Source organism: Xyrauchen texanus, chromosome 14 (assembly GCF_025860055.1).
Source record: "Xyrauchen texanus isolate HMW12.3.18 chromosome 14, RBS_HiC_50CHRs, whole genome shotgun sequence".
Taxonomy (NCBI): Eukaryota; Metazoa; Chordata; class Actinopteri; order Cypriniformes; family Catostomidae; genus Xyrauchen; species Xyrauchen texanus.
The window spans coordinates 41122075-41140700 of NC_068289.1; the positions used below are offsets into that span (position 1 = coordinate 41122075).

The 18626-nt window shown below is 40.0% G+C and overlaps 1 protein-coding gene and 1 long non-coding RNA gene across 3 annotated transcripts in view; one reads left to right on the forward strand and one right to left on the reverse strand.

The window, feature by feature from the left end:
* Positions 1-255: 255 nt before the first annotated feature.
* The window catches only part of LOC127654751 (uncharacterized), a 38125-nt gene continuing 19754 nt past the window's right edge, over positions 256-18626 (forward strand). For both annotated transcript variants that reach the window (XR_007971967.1, XR_007971966.1), the window contains exon 1: positions 256-347. This is a non-coding gene — a long non-coding RNA (uncharacterized LOC127654751). The remainder of the gene's footprint in view (positions 348-18626) is intronic.
* LOC127654732 (potassium voltage-gated channel subfamily H member 7-like) overlaps positions 881-18626 on the reverse strand; it is a 115659-nt gene continuing 97913 nt past the window's right edge. The window contains exons 12-15 of the mRNA XM_052142053.1: positions 17464-17688; positions 6629-6785; positions 3961-4141; positions 881-3198 (exon numbers count right to left, since the gene is read on the reverse strand). Of these exons, the coding sequence (XP_051998013.1) occupies positions 2905-3198; positions 3961-4141; positions 6629-6785; positions 17464-17688 (857 nt within the window). The 3' untranslated portion in view covers positions 881-2904. The remainder of the gene's footprint in view (positions 3199-3960; positions 4142-6628; positions 6786-17463; positions 17689-18626) is intronic.

Genomic DNA, 18626 nt, shown 5'->3' on the forward strand with positions numbered 1-18626 from the left:
ATTGACAGATGTGATTGACAGGTTCTCTGAGCGAAGTAGTCACTGAAGCACCAACTGACTTTTTTTCGAGATCTTCGGAGGACTGAGGAGATTGGAGCTTTAAATTTAATATCTAAATTTCATTAATTATTTCACACCGTCAAAAGTCAAAAGTGCAGGGGCGTGTGCTTGCAATTGATTCAGCGAGAGTGAGGGCGGGGCCTTGATTTCGCGGCTTTACTTCCTGCTCACTACTGCGCAGGTCTGGTCCCGAAATCGCAACTGCGCATATAGACTCAAGTCCCAAGATGTCAGTGCCATATCGGGACACTGGCGGCTTCAGTTCTCACCAATGGAAAAGAGCGAAGGTGCGTCGTCCATCTTTTTTTTACAGTCTGGTTTCCACATAGACATATATGGGTTTCCAAACGTCATCACTCCTATTTCATATTATATATATATATATATATATATATATATATATATATATATATATATATATATATATATATATATATATATATATAGCCTAGGGAGCCGGAATGGCCATGGTTCTCAGCAGGAAACCGATGGAGTGCGTACTCCGGGTAGGGAAGGAGGTATTGCCCCAATTAAAAGAGTTCAAGTACCTCGGGGTCTTGTTCATAAGTGAGGGGACAATGGAGCGGGAGGTTGGCCGGAGAATCGGGGCGGTATTGCACTCGCTCTATCGCACCGTATATAAAAAAAAATATTATTTTCTTTGCATGTTTCTTAGGGGCTACTGGTTACAAATCAAAAAGGGAAATGGAAAATCCACAGTCGTGCTCAGGCCAAAGCATCAACACGGAGACACAAAACTGATATGCATTCCTTTTATTTATGTATTTATTTATACAATTAGTCAAAAGTAATCCCTAAAGCAAATGCATTAAATATATATTATGCATATAATAATAGTAAATCTTTAAATAGAAGACACATTCAAAACACCTGTAGAGTATTGTGGTGTACAAACTATACAGTGCAAACTATATATATATATATATAAACTCCAATCCAATCACTGGAATAAAAAGTGAACATGATCTACCTGTTTGGAGGTAACGTGCAAACGTTTGCAGTGTTATTAACATTTTTCAATGTCTATCCTAGTTAAAAAGCTGCCTCTGTTACTCTCCGGTATATGATAATTATGAAGCCCAACACAAGAACACACAATAAATTAAATCAGTAAATAAAGACACACACATGCATACACTCATGCGCACACAAGGTTACATGTAGTACAATGGTTTGGAGTATTTTGTTTTTTAAATAAAGTGCAGGTAATTTCCCTTTATGCAGAAATGAAAAGAAAAGAAAAAATCACAATGAACAAAGCAACACATTTAATCTGATTATGCATTTCTCTGACTTTTTAGTACTACATGGGGCTGTGCAATAATGATTTGCTCGTAATCCAAAATATAGTATTTTACAGTGACATATAAAAATAAAAATAAATAAAATGCCTCCAATCAAGACCGTATCTGGCCGTTTCAATGCTGTAAAATATTCGTAGTAATTTAATATGTTTATTGCACATAAAAACCTTCCAGTTTACTGGAATCCATTAATAAAAATACATATTTTAGGGTATACTAAAGTTAAATAATAACTTTTATAATATGCATTACAACAGTTGCAACAAATCAACCCTGTAGAGTTGTGTTAGACAAGAGACGTAAGAGTATGTGGATCCAGTGTATTATTATTGCTCGCATGGTTTGAGACAAAAGCTTTTCTAGTTTATATATTTGGAAAACAAAGTGATTTTGTTGCCTCAATGGCTACATACTAAAATGCACCTTGCAAACAGAGGCGTGCCACAAATCTGTTGAATCTGTCCAAAATTGAATTGGCTCAAAATCCAGTGGGGGCTTCAGGGGCATCCCGTACACCAGTGCTTGCAAATAATTTGATAAATGTAATAGTTTGATGCCGTGCAGAGTTTGATTCAAGCTAGCATGACTATGTGCAAATAAACAGTCAATTATAGAAGAGTGCATTTTCAGTGATTTATGATTCTGGAGCATGCCAACACTACACCTGCTTTCCAATAAGTTGCAGTAAACATGCAACTAGTATAACCTTCAGTCATGCATCTCTTGACCAGGGGAGAGACTTTAACAGATGGATATAATGTATTTACATGGCAGTTCGTTTTTGGAACATTCTCAATTCATGCTGGAACATGAGCAGGGGCGTAGATAACAAGATATGATAATCCCACAATCACTGGAAACATGGGTAAAATGCTTCACGCTGCAACCCCCCGGCCTTCAAGCTAAATCTACACCCTTGATCGTGACCATCAGGTTTTGTTCACTCCAGCTCGAGTGCATGCCGTCATTAAAGCAAATGGGGATGTACCAAATGCATTGCCAATAGGATTTGTAATGGAACATTTTGTGTACAATTAAAATAATAATGCAAAAGAGATGCATTTTCACTTGTGGTTTCAGACTTATGACGTCCACAGTGGATTCCAAAGATTTCTGGATTTCTGCAAATGGAAGCGTAAAATAGCATGTTATCATTTGGAATGATAATAATAAAACAGGGAAGTGAGTCTACCAGACAATGTGTGTGTGATATATTAACCCCAAACAATACCCTGAGTCTTAGATCATTGTAAAGGTGGGCAGAGCACACAGAGGAACTGTGTGGAGTCTTTCAGTGATGCACTTCCTGAAAATGGAAGTGTGTGGTACAGGGGTCCATAACAGATAGGTTGGTCAAATCTTCCTCACACTGTAGGATAAGGAAGTGACATCACAGAAGATGCCAGTGGAGAATCTTTAATTGCATTAGCATTAATCAAAGTTTTGTCCAATGCCTGCTTTGCAATGATTGGTGCTTTCTCCTCAACTCTCCCGTTCCGATATACAATGCCGACAAGAATCAGCACTGTTCCTTTAAGAGCTCAGGATCTGACAGAGGTCTGTGGAGCTCTACCGTTCCTGACGCAACACTGTTGAGCGGCGCGTCTGGGGTGGAAGTGTTGGGAATTGGAAGCAGGGATTTGGAATGTTGTCGTGCGAGAGGAAGCGTCTGGCTGTTTATGAGACTGTATGTGGGCCCTGAGTCCTGTCTGGATAGAGTTGCATGGCTTCGTTTAGAGTTCATGAGGGCCAGACCTGACAGAGAGTCTCTGAATTTGGAATGGATGTTTGCAATTTCCAAACATTCAGTATCCTGTAAAAGAGGAATTTTTAGAAACGTACATTTACATTTTTCATTTAGTAATTCAGAAGACGCTTGAGAAACAAAACGAGCAATTTGTCATACAAAAGTCAACAATATCGGCAGTATCACATTGCCAAGTTCTCTTAGTAGTAGTCTTAGTTTTTTTTTATTTTTGTTTCAATTATTACACTAAATTGTAAGTGCTTAATTTTATGCATAAATCACATAAATATATCAAGAAATATAACCTATATTTAAAGTAAAGTATGAAAATACACTTTTCAGTGACTATAATAAATTAAATGTATTTATACATTTATGAAAAGGGTACATGACACTTTTATTTATTGATTCCATGACATCCTTAATCTTTTCAATGAATATTTATATATTTAATTTGGTCAGTAAAATTCCTCCATGGTATTATAAACACAATCTAAGCCCCCTAATCAGTGTGACTCAAGAGTTGTTTGTCTTTGATGATGTCACACAGTGTTATGAGTTAACTCATTTTTGAAGTGAAGTCTTACAGATATCCCCTGCTGAGTGTGCAGGGGCAGTAATATCTGCGTAGGGACCCTGTAAACTACAACATAGGGAAAATGCAGTAGGGGGCGCGCTATAGCTGCCCACATCATCTGATTCATGTTTCTCACAGTGTCTGTTACTTAAAGGCTGCAAGTGCAATTGAAAAATTGAATTGTTCAATTCCTTATGATTCCCATTCCTATTGTTTATGTTTATATAACAGCTGTATGTGAAGTGTTGTACCTGTGTGGTCCTGCAGTGTGATTGGTTGGTGGGAACAGAAGCTACAGGCTGAAATCTGATGGCCGGTCTCTTATGTTCTGGAGCGGTTGTGAGGGTGCTGTATGCTGGAGGTCCTAAACACGACTGTCTCTGCAGCAGCTGCAGAATACTCTGAATGTCTGATGTCATCTGAGACTCTAACCTGACAGTGACCAGAGATATGAGAAAGATGACATCACAGTCGTGAAACATGTTCTGCTTAAAGGGTTAATGTCGAAGGTAGAAACTTTTCCCCCCCATATAACGCCGGTTTAAAGTGACCACGGCTGTCATTTTGAAGCGTGACAGACCCAGTCCCTATTAGTTTTGGAACGACATGAGGGTGAGCAAATGATGACTGAATTTTCTATTCCTTTAAGCAAAACAAAACCTTAGATTTTTATTGGGAAAACGGCTTTATATAAGCTCAGAAGAAAAAAGATCATTATATAAAACCTAAATAATACGGAGCCTCTAAGGGGACAGTGAGGGAATTACATTTTAAGTTTTGGGTTCCCTTGCAATAGCTTTATTACAAACATTTACCATGGATTTACTACAGTAACCATATTTTAATTGTGATATTTGTAGTAAATCTATAGTAATGATATTGGAAAACCAAAACTATGATGATTTTCAGAAAAACTTCAGATTTTCTATAGTGAAACCAGGTTGGGACATGTGTTTTTTTCCCCACAATGTACCATGGTTTTATTATAGTAAATCTGAAGTAAACATGCTGTTTTGGCCCATTAGTACCATATTTTACTTTATTATTATGGTTTTACTACAAATAATGCCATATTTGAATAATGTCTGCACTTACATAGCACCTTTTTTAACCTTAGCGGTTACCAAAGCGCTTTACACTGCATCTCAATCACCCATTCACACACACATTCACACGCACCAATGACGGCAGAGCTCCCATGCAAGGCACTAGCCTGCCATTGGGAGAAACTTGGGGTTCAGTGTCTTGCCCAAGGACAACACCAACCCTGCGATTAATGGCCGACCCGCTCTACCACCTGAGTCACAGCCGCCCCATAGTTAACTTTCATTAACTTTCATGGATAAAGCTATTGCAAGGGTTCGCAAAATTATTGTGAGCGAACTTAAAACTGTTTCGGAAAGTAAATTCCCTCCCTGTTCTCAAAGGGGCTCGTAGTACAACACGACCCATGTCAAAAATCCAGTAGTGTTGACTGTGGTTGTGCAGCAGAGGGAGCTCTAGTACTGGCATGAATTCTCCTTTTCTAAGTTCATCCTTTAGCTACAATATTTCAATATGTTCAGTCATTTATGAAGGGCGTACAGTCCAGAAGTGTAAATATGACCTGTGAGGCTTTGTTGTTGGATTCAAGCATTAATAATCTTTCAAAAAACTGTGAGTCCCCAAATCTCTTAAAACGCTCATCAAAATAATGCTATACCAGTGGCAGTTAGAGTACTGAATGAAAGAAAGTAAGGGTAGATTTCATGTGATCATGATTATTTTTATTATTATTTTGTTTTAGGTGCTTGTGTTTTTAATGTTGTTGTATGATTACGATTATTGTCAGTATCCTACTTGTGTGTGTGAGCCAAAGGAAAATTTCCACATTTGTGGATAATAAAGTTCAATCATCTTCATCATCATCTTTACAGGAAACATGGTGTAATGTACCGTAACAGACATGGACTTATTTCACTATTTCAAGTGTCTTTTAAATATACATGTGTGGATAAAGGGTAAATATATTAAAGGGATAGTTCACCCAAAAGTGTTCTAGAACTGTGAAGGTAAATAACCCATAAGTCCTCCAGTGTATAATCCATGTCTTCTAAGCAATATGATAGGTGTGGGTGAGAAACAAATCACTATTTATGTCCAATTTACTATACATTCTCCTTAACACACGTTCCCTTCTGTGAACAAATAATCTCTGCATGTTATTTCAAAGACAGTGTTTATCTTTGCAATCTTTCATCAAAATATAACTACTTGCTCTCTGAAACAACTTTCCTTTTCAGATTAGCCAATCAGAAAACTTTGAGGACTTTCATCCTAACAATCATGTTGATGTTAACAGGACCTTTAAATGTAGTGATAATAATAATAAGAATCAATAAACAAATACATAAGAATAATACAAATCTCCACCAGGTAATCTAGTTAATTAGCCGACAACAAAATCTACCTCACTACCCTAAACCTAACCGATAGTGTCAGAAAAAGCCAATGTGAGATGAAAAAAAACAACCATGTCATCGTGTTTCGTGGTGCTTCTATGACACTTTCGGCTCATGTGTCCATTCGCATGCTCTTCGGGACTTGTGTCTTTTGCAGTCAGTTGAGATAAAACACAAATTGATCATGGTCGAACAAGCTTGTAAATGAAGTTGGTTATGTAATTCAAATGTTAAAATAAGTCATGCGTTATAGTAAAGGTGTTTAGATGTCATAAGATAGCATTGTGTGAGAAACAGGGTTAAAATAATAGTTGTGAACTGATCAGCTATCGTTTTACTAATGAGCTGTGTGAAATAAAGTTATAGGTTTTTTTAGCACCTCTAGTGTTCATTTCAACAGGAAACTGCCGCAATATGTACAACGCATAGTAAAACACAGCTCCTTCAGTCAGAATTTAGAGTTGGAACTGGGTGTTACCTGCTCAGGTGTTCCTGCAGTTGGTCTAGTCTGTGCTCCACCTCTCCATATGTGATGTCACAGTCCAGATCCTCCTCTTCTGCCCCACCCTGTTCCTTAGTAGTCATGCCCATTTCCTGTTTGGTTCTGACAACTAACCATCCGTCAGTCTGGATATCTAAAACAGATATTTTACACACACATTAACATGTTTACAGTACACCCAATCATACATTCATTTATTTACTTTAGTGTCTGTAAAAAAAGTCAGTTAAAAATTGGGAAAACAATGCCACTGAAGTAATTTCAGAGAATGCTGTGTTTTATGGCGGCAGCATCCGCCATCATACCGTTAGGTCTGTTACACATGAGACCTCTCCAGTACTGGCTCAAGCGACACATTCCACATAGCGCCTGGAGCTACGGGTGTATAAGGATCATGGTGAATCGCCGCTGCCTGGGCGCTCTAGCACCATGGACACCTTGGTGTTATGCTGGATAAAATTTTTAGAAGAAAGGGGGTGACCACAGATGCATCCAACACAGGCTGGGGCACGATGTGCGATGGACACCAGAATTCCAGCACCTGGACAGGTGTGAAACAGACGTGGTACATCAACCGCCTAGAACTACAGGCTATCTTCCTAGCTTTGAAATCTTTTCATTCCGACATTATGAATAACCACGTTATGATTCCTTCGGACAACAGTAGTGGCATACATAAATAGCCAGGGCAGACACGATTGTCACAATTAATGAGCATGACACTACGCCTCCTCCAATAGAGCGGATATAATCTCCTCTTATTGCGTGTGACACATGTCCCAGGCCGTCTGAATTTCAGAGTGGATCTGTTGTCATGCCAGGGAGCATTACCAGGGGAATGGAGACTTCATCCTCAGACATATTCGGTAGAGGAAGTTGGTCTATTCACCTCTGTGAAGAATGCCCACTGTCCCCTTTGGTACTCCATGTCCCAGGCCCTACTGGGCGTGGACGCGCTGGCTCACAAATGGCCGGTGAAATACAAGTCTGCATTTCCCCCGGTGTACCTCCTTCATTCTGTCATCAGCAAAGTCTGAATGAACATTGAAACAGTTCTGTTATTTGCGGCGAAATTACCCAATAATCCTGGTTTCTGGGAATGATGGAAATACTAGATGGCCCTCCATGGGAAATACCGCTGAGGAGAGCCCTTTTCTCTCAAGCACAAGACATGATTTGGTATCCCCAGCCAACATGTAGAGCTGTGGAACCTACTTGTGTGGCCCCTGAACAGAGCATATCCGACGTGCCAGAATTGGCTCAGTCTGTGATGAACACTATTTTACGGGCTAGAGCACCATCCACGAGACGTCTCTATGCACTTAAATGGTGTGTGATTGCAAACTGGTGCTCTTCACATGGTAAAGACCTGGTGAATTGCCCCATAGCTGAGAATTTAACATTCCTTCAAGAGTGTATGGACGTCAACACTCAAGATTTATGTAGCAACTATCTCAGCATACCATGCCATGGAGGCTGGCTCTTTTCACCTAGATTAGGCAAACATAATCTAGTCAAAAGGTTCCTTAGGGGAGCGAGGCGTTTGAACCCCCCTTGCCCTGTTATGGTGCCAACTTGGGACTTAAATCTGGTGCTGAAAGCACTCACAAACTCCCCTTTCGAGACATTGAATCTGTTAAGCTGCGGATGAAATGTAGGCACTGTCAACTGATAGCTCATTTCTGGAGTTTGGTCCAGATCTTTCAAAAGCCACCATTAAACCTAGAAAAGGCTATGTGCCTAAGGTTTTCTTAACGCCCTGCAGGGATCAGGTGGTTCGTTTGCCTTTTTTCACTCACCATTTAATACGGATAGGGAGCAATCTATGCATATGTTATGCCCGGTGAGGGCATTGCATACATATGTTGAGAGCACCTGTCAGTTTAGGCTGTCAGATCAGTTCTTTATTTGTTTAGGAGGACACACAAAAGCAATGTATGTCTCCAAACAAAGGCTCTCTCACAGGATTGTTGATGCGACCGCCCTTGCTTACGAATCACAGTGCGCAAATTGCACTATTGGTGTCAAAGCACATTCAACCAGAGGTGTGGCCTCATCATGGGTGTGGACAAATGGTGTGTCCTTACAGGACATACATCTATCAGCCACAACATTAAAACCTGCCAAATATTGTGCAGTTCCCCCTCGTGCCACCAAAACAGCTCTGTCCTGATGAGGCATAGACTCCACAAGACCTCTGTGTCCTATGGTATCTGGCACTAAGACAGCTCCTTCAAGTCCTGCAAGTTGCGAGGTGGGGCCTCCATGGATTGGACTTGTTGGTCCAGCACATTCCATAGATGCCTCAATTAGATTGAGATCTGGTGAATTTGGAGGAATTTTGAAGAGCGTGTGTCGGAAATGTAACACCCCTTACCATAACCGAGTTTCAGGCTTCCTTACCAGGTGTAAACACTATTGTAACAATGGTATCAGTGGTGTCGGTTTTAACCATACAAGCTCTAGCCCGAGTCTGATAATGAAAGTTTGGAGGAACAAGCTGATCGACCCGAACCACCTTCACAAACATGACTTGAGCAGGATGCTTCAAAGTGGTAAGTTTTAATTTTGTTGCTTTCTTATAGGTACACTGCTGATTATGGTAAACCTAACAAAGCTTCAAGTAAAAGACATGTAGTGCATCTAAGTTAGTCGTCTTTTGATGGAATGGTTGAGCCGAACTTTTTCGCCCAAGAAATGAACAGAGAACACTTACTCCCGGTTGGACATTACCACGGGTATTAGAGGGTTGTGAGCAAGTTAGTCATGGACTACAGTGGATAGCAGCGGTAACATTACATCTTGTATTTATATCATTATATAAGACTCTTGAGATTGACCATTTTGTTACACAGTTTTAGGTAAAAGCCGTCCCACAGCTGAATAGTAAACCCTTACCAAAACAATAACGTTACATAGCAAGTTATCAGAGCACTACCATGGATTACAGATGTAAATTGACCGTTTGTAAAAATAAATCCATCTACACACTTGATCACTATTCATGATAGTAAGAATGACAAACAATCTGCATGGTTCTACACAATTGTAGATAAAAGTGGGCCCGCAGCTGATTAGCAAAACTATTTCAACACAGTGACATTAGCTAGCAGGTAAGCAGAGGCCTATAGCTGTGCACTGGGTATACACCATAGTTACAACACAAAACTGCATCACACAGATAATCAAGCACACTTACAGGTTGTGATCCTGAAGTGCTGGATTGTCCCAAAAAAGTGGGAACTGCACCATCATTCAGGAGTAACCATCTTGAAAATCCGGCATTGGTTGTGGTTGTACTGTTAAATAATGAAAATAAATTTTATCCACTGATTCTTTAATTCGCCTGCCTTTGAATGTCCTAATAAAGAGGTTTTGCTTTTGCAGTGAAGAAAACCACGTCTTCTCGACATGGTGACAACACTAACCCTACTCATCCTGGCCTCGGCTACGTTTGTTTGAGGGAGGCCAAAGTAGCACTTAGGCAGGCATTATGCGAACACTCCAACCGTTTCTTGTAGTTCTTGAGCAGTGTTGTCTGTAGGAGAGACTAATTCCCTTTTGCGTAGGCTTTGTTATTTTGCAGACCTTTTACATGCACAAACAGTTTTATTACACACTAAAGGGGGAAAAAAACATCAATCAGTAATAGATACATAATGTGCTGAAAATATGTGTTTTAAGCTGAGATTTAAAGATGGAAATAGAGAAGATGTCATGGAGGCTCTGCGGTAGAGAGTTCCACAGTTTAGGTACAATTACACTGAAGGATCTCCCGCCAAAAGTGGATAGACGAAATCTGGGGATAGACAACAGTTTGTAATCAGAAGAACAAAGAGTGCGTGCTGCTGTGTATGGATGCAGCAGATCACATATATAAAGAGGTGCAGATCATTGAGAGCTTTGTATGACAGGAGAAGAATTTTAAAGTTAGTACGGCATGAGTCAGGCAGCCAGTGAAGACTAAACAAGATGGGAGTAATGTGTGCAGAACGCTTGGTGTTAGCAAGAAATCTAGCTCCAGATTTTGGATGTATTGTAAGCGGGCAATAGTTTTAGCTGGTAGGCCAGTAAAGAGGCAGTTACAGTAGTCGAGACGTGATGTTATGAAAGCATGAACTAGTGATTCTGCATCCTTCTAACTGAGAATGGAGCGAAGTCATGCAATGTGACGTAGACGGAAGAAAGCAGTTTAGTGATGGTTCTGACGTGGGCTTCAAAAGTAAGAGATGGGTCAAAAGTGATTCCCGGATTCTTAATGGTTTTAGAGGATTTGGTCAGATTTCCATAAATATTGACACAAATATCAATATTTCTTATAAGTGTTTGTGGTCCAGAAATCATGATCTCAGTTTTGTCAGCATTGAATTTGAGGAAATTACTGTTTAACCAAATGTTTACATCATTGATACAGGCCGTTAATGAGCTGATGGCATGTGTTTCATCAAAATATGCAGAGGTATAAATCTGGGTGTTATCAGCATAGCAGTGATTACTGAGACCATGATGCTGGATGAGCTGAACTAGTGGGAGAATGTCAATTATGAACAGTAGTGGACCCAGTACAGAACCCTGGGGGATACCCTGAGTGAGAGGAGCAGTAGGGGATTTGTTTTTCTTAATCAAGATCAAATATTGTCTGTTAGTGAGGTAGGAAGAAAACCAGGATAGAGCAGTGCTAGTAATGCCAGTATATGAAAGTGGGTAAAGGAATGTTTTGTGGCATACAGTGTCAAAAGCAGAGCTCAGTTCAAGCAAGATCAGAATAATGAGAAATCCAGCGAGAAGAGGGCACCAGCTTTGTCTTGAAGGGGGCGTGCTCTTCAAGAGCAGCTGAGGAGCTGTTTCAAAGAGTCAGAAAGTAAGGGTGCACAGACAGAGATGGAGAATGATGAGGGGTCGACGGCTTTGAGGTTGCAATAAGATCCCAAAGTTTTCTTGTATGACTTACAGCGAGGAAATTTAAATGCAAATTCTATAAATTTGTGATCCGAGATGCCCATTTGTGTACCAGTTGTAGAAACATTATTAAGACCTGATGTACAAACTAAGTCAAGTATTTGACCATGGGTATGGGTAGAAAAATTCACATGCTGTGTAAAATTGAAGCATTCAAGAACATTCATGAGTTCAGTTGCATTTGAACAGTCAGTATCAACATGGATACTGAAATCACCAAGCAGTGGTGCGATGGATATACCGTGACAAGTGGAGGATTCAGAGTTCACGACGGAGTTCATATGTCTCAGAGTCTAAATGGCAGTTTAAGACTCTAAGTCGGGATGTCAGTAGTTGGCTTTCCATGAATTGAACGCCAAGGACAAGAGCCAGGAAGATCAAAAACTTGGATATCATTTAATAAATGATATCCAAGAGATGTTCATATGCGAGATACAGAATAAATCAGTCATGAGATGCCAGCTACAGCAGCCACAATCAACGATATCACGTTCGCCAGAGCCCGGCCTGGTCTACACCTAACAGTTGATTGAGAGGAAGGCAACCCAACCGGTCAAAGAACTGTCGACACTGGTGATAAAGAGAGTGGAGGCTCACTCAATACCCATGCAGAGAGAGGTGAATGACAGACAAAGATAGGGCTCGCAACATACCCGTGAAATGGAGCGTGGACTGTCCAGTCTGTAACAGCAGGTAAATACTGTTTTTCTCTGGTGAGCAGAAAGAACGTTAGGCATAGATTCCAAAGAAGCCAAAAAGGATTTAACTTTCTGCACAGACAAATAAATTGTAGCTTTGTAGTTGAAGTACCCACGTACCCCCACCATTATATGTTGGAAACAGTATGTGTGAGCTAGGAATTAAATTAAACTGTCTTTATTCTACATTATTAAGTAAGAAAATGTATAATGGAATTAGCCACGCTAGCCAAGCATTATAAATTAGATAAATTACAAATAATTTGATTATTTATCTGAATAAAATTCTCCACCATTATAATTGTAATACAATGTCTTGTTGTATCAGCCCACAATTTCTATTGTAAGGAATTAGCTTTAATAAGGGAATTATGATTCATTAATTTATTGGAGTAATATTATTCTCATGGCTTATCGAAAAAAAATATTGCACATATTTAGTTACAGCTTTGAAGCGAAATCTTTTAAAAACAGGGATGAGATTATTTATCAAAATATACCAAATATAAGTCATAGGCCCATTGTGCTTACTGCAATGTTGAGTGAACTGAATTGAAAAGGAACGTCTCCGGTTACACATGTAACCTCAGTTATCTGAGATGAAGGGGAACAAGACATTGGGAAACCTGGCCGCACTACTACCTTAGAGTTTCATAATACAAGTGACTCACACTTGTCCATCAGTCAGAAAATTCGTAAGAAATGGTGGCTGAGCGCACGCTTATATAAGCCAACTGTGTACCTGAAGGTGCGGGTCTCAGACACCATTGCCAATCAGAGGATCGGCTTGATTGTTTAAGGGTTTCAGCAAGGTTGTGTAGAAGGACTTCCCCTTGGTGCTTACAGCAATGTCTCATTCCCTTGATCTCTGGGAACCGAGGTTACATGTGTAACCGAAGACGTTTTCTCTTCCCTTTTCCCATTTTGCTATCTTAGCCAGGGCTGGACTGGTAATCTGGCATACCAGACATTTCCGCAGTTAGCAGATGCACTTTTGGCCTGATCATGGGCGGACTGGCCAGTGGAGGGTGGTCGGGAGCACCAAGCGGGCCGGTGTTTCGGCTGCGCAACGTGCCGAATGGGCTGTGGTAAGCTAAAATGAGCCGCCACTTAATGCAGAACAGACCACAAAACGACGCTGCGATATGCAGAAAAGGACAGCGAACACACACCTCGGCCCCCCTTCCCCCTCTCAACAACTTTTGGGCCAGTTGCCATGTAAAATCCCAGGCCGATTTCTCTTCCCAGTTCAGCCCTGATCTTAACTATTCGCGATTATACAGTATGGTTAGTTGCACTGTATTATTTGTAATTAGCATTGTTTTTCCTGGCTGTCCACAAACATCAGAGTAGACCTAGTCACGACCCACCAGTTGAAAACCAATGTGTCATACAATATCCTGTCCAGAATTATAATGTATGTGAAAAAGAAACTGAGGATAGGTGTGCTTGTGATTGTACACGTGTGTATGAGCAATTCAAGGTGCTTGTATAGGCTGCTGTCTCAGTGTTAGCAGTTGTATTGGTGTTATATTGCTGTGACTCGTCCATCTGTGAAGCTCAGACTTATAGAAACACTGCAGCCAATGGTTATCTCGCACAGACACCTGCTCCTATCAGAACCCAGGGCATGCTAATCCGAACAGTCTCCAGACACACGTCTGATCACAGACTGTGGAGAAACCAGACATGAGCAATGTAGTGAAATTAGATTCTCCCAGTACAAACTCAGCTTAATTCAGCATTCAATATTGCTGGGAATATTGAAGAGGGAATGGTGTGATGGTGGCGTAGTGGGCTGAAGCACATAACTGTTAATCAGAAGATCACTGGTTCGATCCCCACAGCCACCACCATTGTGTCCTTGAGCAAGGAACTTAACTCCAGGTTGCCCCGGGGATTTTCCCTGTAATAAGTGCACTGTAAGTCACTTTGGATAAAAGGTGGCAAATAAGTAGTTTGAGAGTGTAGGGAGAGTGACTCGTTTGCGTCATTCACAGTACGCCATGAAAGTAGGCAGTCGCTGCAGAGCACTTTTGGTGCACTTTGTTTGCACGATTCTCTAATTGGTGGATTTCCCACCTAAGGATCATGGGTAGTGTAGTACTTCACCAGGAATGGTGCTATTAAACATGATTTAAATAGAAAATGAAGTTGAATTAACGTGGACTGACTTCTTTAACAGAATCATATCTATGGATTAACAATCTCGGAGCTCATGGTAGGTCTGTCTTTAAAGGTTTATAAGTTATTGTTAATAATCAATATCCTAATGGAAAACATAATACGATTTGTTGCACTTCGATTGAAGGTTACATTCCAGTGTGAATCATGATTTCTTACTTGCTGTTGGTAGTGATTCTTGGAGGTGGTGGCAAATCAAATTCATGCCATTTGGTTGAACCAATTTTGCTGTTGTGTTGAGATGCTCAAACAAACAATGATTTTATAGCACCACAGGGTACTCTTTTCAAGAAAGTCATCCTATGAATGGCTTACTTATAGATGCCTCTGCATATTAAGCATATATAAGAGAAAGTCCTGCATTTTAATTGTACTTTATTCTGAAAAATTAAGCATCAGCTTTTTAAACAAACAGTGAAGCTTGCATTATTTCGACTATGTCTACTTATATAAGATGAAATATTGTACAATGAACATAATCGTGTGTCATGTGGAAAGGAACATGCCTACAGCAACAGTTCTGTTTGTATTGTCCATGAATGGACACTTTAAGATCATTTAAAATACTCATTTTCAGAGTGCGACAGCCACAATCCCTGTTTATTTTTTGTCGTATGAAAAAGAGCACTCTGTACATTCTGCAAAATATCTTCTTTTCTGTTCCTCCAAAGAAAGAAAGAAAGAAAGTTCTACAGGTTTGGAATAATATGATGGTGAGTATATGATGCCAGAATTTTCATTGTTTAAATTACAATGGCTTGGTGATTCTGTTAGTTTAGTGTGTATGTGCCTATATGTGCCTGTGTGTGTGTGTGTGTGTGTGTGTGTGTGTGTGTGTGTGTGTGTGTGTGTGTGTGTGTGTGGCGTGCGCGCAGAGGTCATATTCCAATGGAAATCTCCTCTCCAGTGGTTGTGTGGATGTTAGGGAGCATTAGTTTGCTTGGCTGTGGTGCAGGGAGGGACATTGTGTGCTTGTTGAGGAGAGTTATGGAATAGATGCCCAGCAGATTTGTCTAAATCCAGTAAAAGGGCTGCTGTGTGCCTTAAGCTCCTAAAAGACCCTGTTTTACAATGCCGTTTACTTCGCTTTCTCATCATGCTGCTTTAGCCTGGATTTAAGTGCAGAGCGATTCAATATATATTGAATCGCTTTTATACCCTGTCCAGCAGTGTTTTAAGGACTGGCAGTGTCGGAAAAGTTTTCAGGACAAATGTACAATGCTTTATTGTTATTTTTATATACCAAGTCATCAATCAAGCTGAACTCGAACATCACACATTGAGAAGAGATAACGATAGGAAAAGAGGCTAGACTGATTTGCATTAAAGGGGCATTCAGTAGTTCTCTAGCTAGTGTTAGCATTGCTCTTATTCGTGCACTTTAAAGGGATAGTTCACCCAAAAATGAAAATTCTCTCATCATTTACTCACCCTCATGCCATCCCAGATGTGTATGACTTACTTTCTTCAGCAGAACACATTTGAAGAAACTCCTTATAATGGAAGTGGATGGTAACATGATTTTTGATGCGCCAAACAGCATAAACAATCAGCATTAACATCATCTATATGACTTCAGTGGATAAATGAATGTCTTATAAAGTGATGCGATTGATTTTGGTTTGAAAAAGTTCAACATTTAAGTACTTTTTAAGCATCAATATTTGTGTTACCAAGTGTCTAAAACTTTTCAAGTGCTTGACTCTTGAATATTAGTTACATGATGTCAAGTAATTAATACGAAATATGCCCAGTAGTCCTACCTGATTTACTGAAAGACAGACTATGGTAAATAGGTGCTAGCCATAATAGAATTGCATTGTCAACACAACCGTTTGGCAGAAAATACAAGATTTTACTTTGCACTGTCGCCAAGTGAAATAAAACTATAAAAGCTGAAGTGTAACTTTTTTATGTTAAAATACTTCTATCCTAATGTATAATGCAGAGACAACTATAAGTAAGTCATTAGTAGCTCGGTAAACACCGTCTCTTTGGCACTATTAAAATTGCTCTGTTTGGTTTGAGCAACCAGTCCAGCCAGACACAACAACATTGACACGACCGATGCCGTGAGTTGGGGGCAGGACCATGTGTTTGTTTGAACAGCAGACAGGGAGAGCTTTAGAAAGAGTTATTTGTTTTTTTTTGCACAATATATTTGTAAAACATGATCGTTTTCCACCCTCATTCTGACCCTCTGTCAGAAACGCTTGGTTTTGGTGCTGCCTCTCCTTTAAGACTTAACAGTTAACCCCCACTGTTATGATTGGCTCTTTGTTCTTGACTGACCTGCCCTCTCCTCACCATCTCACTGCTTACCGCTACTGGGCGGGCTACAGAAGTGATAAGGTAAAGTAGGCATTGATGTGTTGTTGTGGAGGCAGTCAGATGAAAATTTCTATCACAGTGTGACATCACAATATGGAGGAAGTAGAGAATGAGTCGTTTTGGCAGCATGGATTCAACAAATTCTCTTTACAGTGAGGAGGAAGTTTTGGTTTCTGAAACTTACAGTATGTTTTTATAGTTCAATGACCTCTTATATGTCAAACGATGAAGAAATATTTGATTCCTCGTGCCATGACCCCTTTAATTGTTGTAACGTTTTCTATAAACGACACAAAATGTCCCGTTGTTCACACTTGTCTCAGTCATGACTGGTTAGTACAAAAACTAAACTGGAGTGGTGGTGGCGTAGTGGCTAAAGCACAGGGCTGTTAATCAGAAGGTCACAGGTTCTAACCCCACAGCCACCACCATTGTGTCCTTGAGCAAGGCACTTAACTCCAGGTTGTTCCGGGGGATTGTCCCTGTATTAAGTGCACTGTAAGTCGCTTTGGATAAAAGCGTCTGCCAAATGCATAAATGTAAATGTAAACTACCATTTAAATGGAAGAGGTAGCTTTTATCGCTTAAGGTTAAGATACAGCCTTACAATGAATTAACATTTCATATATCATATCTCACCGTCATCGTACGGCTTTATCTCCACATCTTCAGCAGGAGGACTGCAGGCTGGTGTAGCTGTACTGGTGTAACTCTGTACTGATGGGTACTCCATTATCCCTGCTCCCAGAAGCCTCTGCTGTTCCTCTCTGGAGGTGCGGCGGTCCTCAGAGTTTCTCTTGGAGCTCAGTCGTGATTCTCTGCGCTCTTTCTGGGACTCGCTGTCTGTTTCCTTGAGGCTTCCCCCTGCAGGGTGGTAATCAGCATAGGTTAGGGGTACAAACCATACTCGAGAGTTCTGGGACAAACCAAATGTAAAATAACAATACTATCCCATGGACATCATGGGAAAGAGCCCGAACAGAATTCAGAAGTATTTAAAAATGAATTGCTCTTTTATAAGAGTTTGTGCAATAGTGTTATGTTGTTATATTATAATCAGGGATGGGGAGTAACGGAATACATGTTACAGGATTTCATATTTAAAATACAAAATATTAGTAACTGTATTCCATTACAGTTACAATTTAAATCATTGGTATTTAGTATACAGTTACATTCAAAAAGTATTTTGATTACTGAAGAGATTACTTTGCATTTGATTCATTCAATACTCAATCTATTTGGTTGGAACAGATTTATCTGTATACAAAGTGATGCTATCTGAGGAGCGTTTGAACAGCGGTGAAACGCTTTCTTATGAAGTGTTACATTCATACGAGCAGACAGAGGGCACTTTTAAACTCTGTGGGGGTTTGAAGTAAGATTGGAGCAGAAGAAATAGTTAACCGTGAGTAAATTGTCATGTGAACATTTAGCTTTATGCTAAGCTAAGATGCTATTTCTAGCCCTTTTACCTGCACATGTTACCAGCAACGATTGAAAATCCACGTTCAATCATACATACAGTATTTTTTTTCTCTCTTGTAAGACCTTATATGATATTAGGGCAAAGATATACTGTAGAAAGTGTTTTTTGTCTTACTGTACTAGCAGATGTTTTATTCTCTCATCATTTATTCACTCTCTTGCCATCCCCTCTTTCTTCTCCTGAACACAAACAAAGATTTTTTGAAGAATATCTCAGCTCTGTAGGTCCATACAATGCAAGTGAATGATAACCAGAACTTAGAAGGTCCAAAAAGCACATAAAGGCAGCATAAAAGTAATCCATAAGACTCTAG